This window comes from Neltuma alba, unplaced genomic scaffold, assembly GCF_004799145.2.
Source record: "Neltuma alba isolate B1F8T4 unplaced genomic scaffold, ASM479914v2 tig00012617_pilon, whole genome shotgun sequence".
Taxonomy (NCBI): Eukaryota; Viridiplantae; Streptophyta; class Magnoliopsida; order Fabales; family Fabaceae; genus Neltuma; species Neltuma alba.
Genome location: NW_021637059.1, coordinates 19547 through 31270, shown reverse-complemented (window position 1 = coordinate 31270; position 11724 = coordinate 19547). Strand labels below are relative to the sequence as shown.

The 11724-nt window shown below is 35.2% G+C and overlaps 1 protein-coding gene across 1 annotated transcript; it reads right to left on the bottom strand.

The window, feature by feature from the left end:
- Nucleotides 1-43: 43 nt before the first annotated feature.
- On the bottom strand, nt 44-1627 carry LOC114729244 (uncharacterized). Its single transcript, XM_028916235.1, has 2 exons — nt 1144-1627; nt 44-870 (listed from the first exon to the last, which is right to left on the bottom strand). The coding sequence occupies exons 1-2, from the start codon at nt 1625-1627 to the stop codon at nt 44-46; spliced, it is 1311 nt and encodes a 436-aa protein (XP_028772068.1).
- Nucleotides 1628-11724: the final 10097 nt, after the last annotated feature.

Here is an 11724-nt window from a genome sequence, read left to right as displayed (position 1 = left end):
TTCATATGTATAATTTTCTTTTTACATAAGCAAAATACATAATTTATTGTCTGGATGCCACTCTTTGAGGACAAGTAGAGCGATTATGACCAATTTGTCTACATAATCCACATTTGTTGGGTGGGTTGGGTGTGGTCCAATCCATCTCATTACGTATGCGACTTGAACGAGGACGGCCTTTATCTCTAATCATTGATGGATCAGGTATTAGAGTAGGGCAATCAATTTGCGGCCAGTAAGTCTCATCTCCTATTGGATGAAAGTTGTTACTGTAAGCCATTTGCATGGTTTCTAACCTAAAAACAGGATCAACATATTGCAAATGGTTAATGCCTACTTGTGAGCAAGCTGCAACAGCATGCATACATGGAAACTTTTCTGCTTGAAATTCTCCACAATCACATTTTCTATCAATCAAGTTAACCTTGCAACAACGACGAAATTGACGAAGTTGAATATTGTATGGCTCGATAACCTCAAATGATGTTGATATTCTATCAAACTCTCGAACAACACATCCAGATGCACCTTGTGTTACTATGTCTAACTTCTTTGTTAGTGTCTCAGAAAACACTTGACCAGCTGCAATTTGCGCATGAACTTGTTGGGCACGCTTTACAAAATAGTTGTTAACTCTATACATGGTCGCTTTAACTAAACCAGTTATGGGTAGACTTCGAACACCTTTGAATACACCATTCATGCACTCTGCAAGGTTAGTTGTCATGTGTCCATAACGTCGACCTTCAACGTCATATGCACGTGACCATTTTTCTTTGGGGATGGCTCCAATCCATCTAGCAGCAGATGCATGTTGCAATACTATCTCTGCTAATTGTTGGTCAACAACATGACGTTCATACGCATACCCTACAAGTAATTATTAACTTGTTAAAAATAATCATAAAATTATAAAGTTATTGTATCATTAAAAAACACAAGAAATCTCACCAATATTTATAAATTTCTCTTTTAGCCAATTTGTTCCATGTGCTTTGTGAAGATTAGAGGCCACATGACGTAGACAAAAAACATGATGTGCATGTGGTGGCTGCCATCCATGTTGAGGATCAGAAACTGCAGCCAAAATTGAACGATGTCTGTCTGAAATTAAACAAATTTCTATTCTATCTTTTACAATACAATGACGCACATGGTATAAGAACCATGTCCAAGCTGATCTTGTCTCCCCTTCAACTACCGCAAATGCAAGCGGCACAACATTTCTGTCACCATCTTGTGATATAGCCATTAGTAACGTGCCCTTATACTTTCCATATAAAAATGTTCCATCAACTTGTATAATGGGCTTCAAATGTGGAAATGCATCAATGCATGGCTTGAATGCCCAAAACACACGGCGAAACATTTCAACTGGTTCCCCATTCGCATTGACTTGAGAGCACTGTTTATTTGAAAATTGTACGTATGATCCAGGCATGAAGTGTTGTACTGCGGCTAACCACCTTAGGAGTAAGGAATATGAGATCTCCCAATTCCCGAAAGCAACGGCAATGGCTAATTGTTTTGCATTCCAAGCCTTCTTATATGACACTATATAACCAAACATGGATTGCATCCTCTCTATAATTTGAGATACTTTCACATCTGGCTTATCAGTTACCATTGCTATGATACAAGATGATATAACATCAGCATCTAACTTTGGATGGTCTTGAGTTAGTGATGTGCTTAAGCATGTGTGGGGCCCCCATATTTTGTAATTTGCCAAAAGTTTCTGTTTTCCTTCTTACAAGCTCTTACTCTCCAATAGCAGCTTTCACCATAGTTAATGCATCGATATTCTTCATACTTGTTACATGAATAATAGACCTTGAATGTGTGATGAACTCGAACAGAGTATAACTTGACCGCACGTCTCAAAACACGAACATTGCTAAACATCTTTCCGATATGTAACTCTTCATTTTGACTGAAAGGTGGAATTTCTTCTAATTCACTGAACTCAGGAGCCATAGCTGACTCAACATTAATATGCGAGAAGAAAGCAGATGCTAGCTCATTATCCTGGTTGATCTCGTCATGCTCATCATTGTCATCATGATCATTCCCATCACCAATATTTAAATAAGAATCATATTCATCTTCGTCCTCAAATTCATCCATAGTATCTTCCATTTGAGGAACAGAGCAAGATGGCCCATTGTTGATACCATCTTGGGGAAGTTCAAATGGGTGAAGATTTTCCATCTGATCGCTAAACATGGATTCTTCTTCTATAATGTTTAGCTGATTGCTACTTGATGGAAGAGTATTTCCAGCATTTTTGTCCATTAGTTGTGATTCAATATGACCAACATCTTCCAAGTCACCTATATTGGCATACAACTCTGCACATGTTAACTGAGTTGAGAATCGACGATTCACTTGCCACATTTGTTGTACATCCGAATCATCTTCTAGATTGCATGCTTGGTATTGTGGTGGATTTATGCACGTAGGATATCTGTACACTAGATTTGTCACAATTTCATTGGGAGGAAGTTGTAGTTTTCGTCCAATAACTTCCTTCAATCTATCCAATGTAATATTTGGATCAACTTTCACTACTTTCGCTCTATCACACTCAAATGTTGCACCGACCGGGCCATTAAAAATTCGTCCATTTGCAAATATACACACAAACTCTTTTCTATGATCCATTCTGCTTCCTAAATAATACAGTATAATTATTAATTAAACAAAAATGAATTGTAAAACTAAATTAACTCCATAATATCATTATTTTTTAATTCAATTATGTATATATTTTTAAAATAAAGTAGTAGAATAATCATTTATTTATAGTTACAAAAATTAGGCTATTTATTAAGAAACTTATTTACATTTTTAAGTAAGATAGTAACCTGTAATATTTTTTAATCAACAACGACTGTGGAACATCAATCATAAAAAATATTTAGAATAACTTAAAAATTAATTTCAATTAAAAATAAACGTTACATATTAAAATTTTATTATAACTTCTAATATATCAATATAAAATTAATAATATAAATTACATATTTCAAATATATTAAATAAATAATTTTCTATTCATTCCATTTTATTCAAAAAAAATATTATAATTAAATATTATTAAAAAATTAGCTAAAATCATTACTTCTGTTTTATTATCAAAAAGGATCTTAAAAACTATAAATATTTAGAAGGATTAAATATATTTAAAAACATTAAATTCTCCCACAACTACATTCTAAATTTTTTCTAACTTATGTTCCATTATTGGATATTTTTAATGACTAAATTAGATAAATATTTGATTAAATAAATTAATTTGAAAATATTTCTTATTCAAAAAAATTGCTTCTGCTTCGTTTTTCTCCCGGTCCCAACTTCATACTTCAAATGTTCAATTTTAATTTATCTATATTATTAAAGAATAATTATATTCCTTTCAACCTCTAATTTCTATATTGCGAATAAATGCTTTTGATGAGATATATACTTTAGTTAACACATAAAGGTAAATTTACATTAAATAATAATAAGTTTATAATAAATGTACTTGTGTAATTTTATATTAGGTACCGTTTAAGTGACCCTAAAAAAACATCCTTATGATTGAAAACAAAAATAAATGTTAATAACTATTTCACACTAGTTATTTAAAAATTATAATTACTTAATATGACGAAACAATTAGCTATTACTGTTGAGTGATTTTTTAAAATTTATAGTTTATTATTTGGTCTATAGGTCCTCCTCTTTAATAAATATTGCTTTCTCTAGGTCCTCCTCTCTAATTTTTCCAAAAAAAAAAAAAACTCCTTTCTTTCATTATTATTAACCCCATCATCAGTACTCTTTTTATTAGGAAAATTTTGACACCATTTAGTGCTAGCTTTCATTGGCTAGATACAAGACTAGACTAAGCTAACAACTAGGGTTGTCAAACTCACGAGTTTAAGTAAACTCGTGACAGGTATGTAAACTCGAATTTATGAAATTCATACATGAAGTCACTATACATAATCAAATAATAAAATAATTATAAATTTAATAAAAATTATAACTAGGACAACTGATTTGGATTTTCAATATTTTAAAGGTTTTTATAGTTAAATAATTTAACTGTCTTCTACGCATGCTTTGATATAAATTTTACGTAATTTTAACAAAAATAATTTTATCATTGTATATTAAAATTTTATGAGTGGGGAATATTATTCCATCAATTTTTCTTTAAATATTCAAGTATTTTTCATGATGTATTGACTAGCATAGGAGAAGTTTGATTACCATGCTCACAACCAAATATTATCTAACTAGATACATATTTAATCTGACTACATATTTACTCAAACACTATCTACTAAAAAAAAGATATATATTTAATCAAATTATAAAAAAGTAAACTGTAATTTATTTTATATGACAATTAATTATATGTCTACATTTTTTTAATTAAAACAAACTCAACATGTAAAAATGACTAAATATAAAATTCTTATCCATCATTTAGCAAAATACATATCAAAATTTAAAAAAAAAAATTAATCAAGAGAATGTACCTTAATCAGAAGAAAAATTAAGCCTCAAGTTGAGATAAAACGTATGCAATATTTGCAAGGCCACACACACCACCAACTTCACGTGAAATTGTGGAAAGAGAAAGAAGAACTGAAGGACCTGCAAATAAAATTCAATTCTTCATGCGAAATGCCGTATATATAGAGAAAGAAGAATTGAATTGTATGAAGAATTGAAGTTGAGATAAAACGTATTTACCTACTTCACAGGAATGCCTTACACATAGAGAAAGAAGAATGTGAGAAGTGAAGAGAAGCCTTCTGATGAGTGGGAATGGCGAATAGCTTATATAAATAGAATTCATACTATACACTCACATGCAAAAACAAAATATTCACGCGTGAGAGACATTGAATGACTACCTATATTGATGGGAATATTTGGGGAAGGAAGAAACAATTTGCGTGTGGCTCTGGAAAAGGCAGAAGTAGTGTATGGTCAAAATATGAAAGCTACACGCAAAAGGCAGAAATAGTTTGGGTGAGCCTTCGCTTTTTGGATTGTCTTCTGCCCAATGTCAATGTGGTACCCTCTCGTTTGTTTTTAGTTTCCATTGGTTTTACCTTGTTTACAGGTCGACCCCATGGCAACAAGAAAAAAAAGGCGATCTTGTGCTATACTCCAGTGATCTCTTTCCTACCGAGGCATGCAAACCCCCATCGTGTCTGGTCATGTAATGTAAGGAAAGCTGAAAACGCATGGAATGTAAGACAAAAAGTGGGTCCCACTGAAGTTGTTCAGACCAAGAACAACTTCTATTTTGTGATGTGGGCCCCACTGAAGTTGTTCAGACCAAGAACAACTTTCATATTTTGGATGTGGGTCCCACTGAAGTCGTTTTTGGCCTGAACAACTTCTGTATAAATTTAAACTCGTTCACTGCCTGAACGATTTTAAGTGTAGTATCTGGGTAAATATTTTTAATCTTATAGCATCTGAGTAAATACTTTTACTGTTTGTCGTGTCTGGATAAAAAAGCCGGTCTTCGCCTATAAACAATCCTTGTAAATTGTCATACTACCTTATTATATTATTAAAAAAAGTGTTATCATTTTCAACCGGAGAATTTTTTTTTAGGCTTATGGTGGTCCGAAATATTAAGGGTAAGGGTATTCATTAGAGGAAACGGGATCCAAAAAATTTTAAAATTAAATGTACAAAAATTTTTTTTAAAAAAGATAAAATTTGGTCAAAAATTCGCAGCTATAAAAATGACAAAGAAAAAAATTTCCTTTAAAAGACCAAAAAAAAAACCTTAAAAGACCCACTAAAAAAAAGGATACAACCCATTCAAAAAAATTTTATAAAATGCTAGCACCTTTGGGGGGTAGTGGCACAGAGTACGCCCTGTGGTAGCACTTATCATGGGTTAGAATTTGTGATTGCAAGCAATAGCTTATCAAACCAAGAAGAAAAACAGAAAAAAAAAACCTTATAAATAACATAGTCATAAAAATTATAATATTATCATTATAATAATAACGGAAATAAATTTATAAAATTAATAAATATGTATATATGTTAGGACTAAAGTCGGATGGAGCACCCCATTTCATATCTAGTTTCATCTCATTTTTAAGAACAGGATTATCCTGTCCCAAAATGATTAAAATCAGGACAAATCGTCGAGATATGACACAATTAAATACTATTAATTGAGCAGAAAATGGCATAGTGGTTTGCCAAAAACACTATTATATAGACAAAAAAATTTTAGGTGGACTAAAATGAGGTTAAATTTTAACACTAAAAATACTAATTTAAATTTCAAAAACTAAAATTAAAATAGGTCAAATTTCAAGATTAAAAATAGTATTAATCTTGAGATATATATATATATATATATATCACAATTCTATTAACTCCCGTTCTTTTCTGCTCATTTACTCCTACTTTGAAAAACTCTTGGAGCACGGTACGCTAAAAATTTTGGTGAAGAAAAAGGAAAATCATGATTTTTCATGAGCAGCGTGTGTTTGGCTGGCAAATCTTCTCGGAACCAATTTTCCAGGGGCGTTAGATTTTCCTTTATACACGGAAAAATCGCTTTCCACCCATTTTGGTGAAAACTGATTTCCCGACATGGTGGGAAAATTTCGAAGACTAGTTTGTCCTTTTGTCATAGGTTCAAATTCTTTTACTTGTTTAGATGTCTGGTTCTTTTTGTTTAAAAAGATGGCTGAGGGAGTGAAGAGGAGCATTGTAGTTGAAATGAAAGCGGACACAAGGAAGGCATGCTTCCCACTCATTTTGGCAGCCAACACCGTAGGAAAATTTGAATAACAAGTTTGTTTTCAAAATAAGAAAATATCATTAGTTTTTTTATGAGATACTTTGAATGTTAAAGACACATCAATATGCCTGAAAATAAGCATGAGCGCTTTTGTTTAAGGTGCGACTTAAAAGCAAAAAAAAAACAAATTCAATAAAACTAGCCTTAAAAGGGGGAAAAAAAACAAAGAAACAAAAGTAATGGAAACCATCTTAGTGCTAGCCCAGGTATATATAGAGGGCCAAGAGGGGAAGAATGTTTCTATAAATTATATATGCTCTGTTTAATACTTAAAAAATAGAGACAAACATGGTTTAATAAAATAAATAAAAATGAGACAAGATGAGAGTATAATACCTTTATTTTTACCCAGCAATGTTCTCGGATGGATGCTTGTGATCCCAAGTGAAACATTTTTATCACCTGATATTGATATGAAAAAGTTTATATTTCAGACGAATGAGTTTAACTCAAGCAAATTTAAATTTCACGAACTTATTGGACTCCAAATTGTGAATTTGGATCTCCATATTTGGATTTGAAAATTTCATATACTCTTTTAAATGATCATGGTTCCAAAAATCATATATATTTTTTATTGCCTCTATTAATTTGGATTTTTACTCCCTACTTAAAATTACTCAAACTTTCAAGAGCAAAAAGTTTAGATTTAGACTCTATTTCTAAATTGCCAAATCCGAATTAATAGAGCCAACAAAAATGTAAAAAAAAATTTTTGAATCAATACTAGATTACAAAGCATTACAAAAAAGGTCCAACAAAACCTAGTTTTCTCCCTCACCTTCCCCCTCACACATAGAAGGTGGTTGATCTAGGATACAAAAATTGCTCTCCATCAAGGGAGAGAGTTTAGCTAAATGATCAGTCGTAGCGATCTGTTCCCTAGTGGTATGAATCGGAACAACAGTCCAGTTCCTATGAAATAATAATCTAGCATCCTCAACAATATTTTCATCACAGCCTCTACAAAACATAGACATGGCCTCTATACAGTCAGTATGTATCGCTATCTTCCTGTAGCCTTTGTTCCAACAGAGTTGCAATCCATAAATCATGCCAAGGAGCTTTGCAACGGTTGGCGGAACGGTGATAATCTTATAGCTAAAATCCCCCATCCATTGCCCTTGATTGTTCCAAGCCGCTACCTCGCAACCACTTCTTCCGTCTGGTAAGACTGAACCATCCACCTCTAGTTTGATAAAGTCATCTTGGAGTTGATTGGTGTAGTCCTTTCTGCTCATAGTGTTGGAATAGAAGTTGCAGTTGGTCATTAGGTCTCTGTCCCAACAAGCACGGAATAAGCTGTCATGTGCATTAGCCACGTTCTCAGCTACTCTAGCATTAAAAAGCTTATTACACCTAGAAACCCATATATCCCAACATATATATCCAAAAAGGATAGACCATTGAATCTTCTTTGTGTATGCACAGCTTGCCTCTGTAGTTAGATTTCACTTGACCCACTCCGACCCCTGTAGGGATTTGAAATTAGGCGATAGTTGCAGATCGACCACTGATTTCCATCTTTGAATAGCGTTGGTGTAGTTCCTCAACAAGTGCATGGAGTCTTCCTGCTTGGCACATCCAAAAGGGCATCCTGCTGATTCTGCAAGCCCTAATCTGCATCTCAGGGACACCGTATGAGCTCTGCCGTGAGTAAATAGCCACATGAAAGAGCAGATCTTCTCTGGTACTTGCCATCTCCATAGAATTTTCCAAATGTTGTCCTCTTGTCTTCGATGACCTGCAATAAGAAAACTATATGCAGATTTTATAGTGAAGCGACTATTAGTGGATGGCTGCCAAAAATATTTATCGTCTCCTCTCTCCTCATAGGGTGGGTGTGCACAAGTGATTCGATTCATGACATGGTGAGGAAACCAATAACTGAGCTTCTGTAAGTTGCATTCCCCCAACTAGGTCACGTAGTCTATCACACGTTCCTCCTTATCCACCCATCCTTCATATCCTAGTACTGTTTCAATAAGGGGTCTGTTCAGCTCTGACCAATTGTCAAACCAGAAAGAGGTAGACCTACCTTACCAATTTTCTTTGCTAGACTATTCTTGAAGGATTGCCACACTTCACATATACCCTTCCATGTCAAAAACTGGTTGGAGACTCTGTTAACAATTGGTAGCTCCATGTTTCTGCAATTGTACTTACTTCTTAAAACTTGGACCCATAAAGCCCCTTTATCCTGTATCATCTTCCAACAGAGTTTCATTGTGAAAGCCTCATTTTGCTTCCTCAGATTTTTGATCCCTAAACCACCAGCTTTCTTCTCCTGGGTAATTTGCTCCCAAGCTAGCAAGTAGAGTTTCTTGGTATTATCTTTTTCATCCCAAAGAAAATTCCTGCTAGTTTTCTCTAGGTCTTGCATCATCTACTTGGGTAGCAATATGGTTTGCATGTGGTAGGAAGGTAGGGCCAATAGAACTGCCTTGATGAGAGTAGCTCTGCCTATAAGATTCAAACACTTTCTTTTCCATCCTACCAGCTTTTTGTGGGTCTTTTCCAGAATTGGAGCAAAAAGAACATAAGATGGTCTTTTATATATAAGAGGAATTCCCAGATATTTTCCTAAGTCACCTGTTAAACCCATTCCCATACGTTGACTTAACTCTAGTGCCCTAGAAATATGAACATTCCTTGAGAAGCAAACCTTTTTCTTTGACTTGTTCATCGTCTGGCCCGAATAAGGGCAGAATTTATTCACACACTAGATCATCACATCCACCTGATAAGAGGAAGCCTCTCCAAAAAGCACCAAATCATCCGCAAAGAACAAGTGTGACAGCCCAGGTCCTTGAGAATTGAGGTTGATCAGGGTCCAATATCCTTCTTCAACAACAACGTTAATAATGTGACTCAGTCTCTCCATACATAGAGTGAAAATTGTAACATCCTAAGTTTTTATCGGGTTTTAATAGCCTCTTTTGGTTGATTTTGAGGATAGATTAGTAATTTAATCTTGATCTTGGTGTTGGGTTGAATTTGAGGTATGTTGGAGGAATAGGTGAACGTACCCCTCTCAGGGTATGTTCGCTGCGGTGAAGTTTACTTCGCCGCGGCGCACCGGGAGTTTCAGAGGGGAGTGTCTTCTCGGGAAGGTTTGGCCGCGGCGAAGTCTTGGGGACGCCGCGGTGAAGTTGTTCAGGTGAGCGAGGCTTCCCTTTCGGGAAGGTTTCGCCGCGGCAAAGGTAAGGGTATGCCGCGGCGAAGTTTTTCTGGGCGAGCGAGAGTTTTCTCTCGGGAAGCTTTCACCGCGGCGAAAATTGGAGTTCACCGCGGCGAAGATGGGTTTTCAGGTGAATAATCCCTCTCGGGATTAGTTCGCCGTGGCGAAGATTGGGGTTCGCCGCGGCGAAAGGTCGAGAATCTATATATTTGCGGGAGGAGTTCATCATGCGGAAATTAGAAAAATCTGAGGTAGAGAGAGAGGCTCTGCTAGGGTTTCGAATTTCTGGCTTAGAGAAGACATTTCTAAGGATCCATTACCTCAAGTAAGTGATTTTAACCTCTAATCTTCTTTCTTTCTTGGAATTTCTTGGAATTTCTGAGGATTTTTGGTGGAACCCTAGGATTTTCTAAGTTGTGATGGAACTGAGGTTTTTGACCGATTGTTTTGAGTTTAATTGATTGCATTGGGTTAGTTTAAGTATTTAATCGGTGTAGTTTCCTTGGATTTAAAGAATCTTGAATTTTTGGAATTAGGGTTTATGGAAATAGGTGATTTGGGATTGAGGATGATAATGTAGAGGTTGATTTTGAGTTTTGTGATTTGGGTTATGTTAAGGAGGGTTAAATTGGATGTTTAATCGGTTTAGATTTGTTGTTGGAACCTTAATTGTTCAAAATAGATGTTTGGGTGTAGAATTCCTATAGTGGGTCCTTGAGGTTATGAATTTTAATTGATGTTTGGAAAGGAATTAAGGTTATAATGGATTGGTATGACCTTGGAGTGTTGCCTTGATAGTTATACCCTTTGAGTTGGATAGAGTTTTGATGGGAGATAGGAATTTTGTGTCCCCAAGTGTTGTTTTGGCCACATTATTAGTTTGAAAGCTAATATATGATGGTTGTGTGTTTGTGTGCTTGTGTAGACCGATTGTGAGTCTTGGTGGTGCACGGGGCCACATTGTTGGTTGTTATTCCTTACTCAGGCGAGAGGTAACCACTTTCCAATCCTTAGTACTTGCTTCTGTAGTATTGTGAGTAGATTTGTATTTTGTGCTCCAAGTAGTAATTGTGTTCAAACTATATGTTGTATATAAAAAGGGAAAACCGTCTTGTGGGGTTTTGATTGATGATGAATGAAATCTTGAAATTGTGAAGAATATGCCACTGAATGAAGTTACTTATGAGATGTTCAATTAATATTTGATTATGATTTGAGCATGATGCATGATTTGGGAATTGGTGAGAGTTTTTGATAGTTACTACCACGTGATAAGGCCTCCATTAATGCATGATGGTTGGCTTAGTACGTCCCCCATAGTGAGGGATAGGCCTTTTGGCTCCCTACATCCCCTAGAGTGAGGGATAGGCCTTTTATGGCTCCTTACGTCCCCCATAGTGAGGGATAGGCCGGTTTCGACTCCTGAAAATCCCCCAAAGTGAGGGATTTGGTTAATGGGATTGCATCATTGCACTTGCATGAATTGTGTGGCTATCATTATATATTATTTGTGAACTGCCCCACTTGACACCTCACGAGCACCTATTTAGTAGTACCTAGTATTGGAAAGGTTGGTTACTAGGACTTTGTCTCACCCCATGGTTTACAATGTTTTCAGGTGAAGGTGCTAGGCGTGCGCCTTCGGGAAGAGACGCAGAGGCTTAAGCTTGGTTAGCTTTAGGCCTCTAGCCTTCGT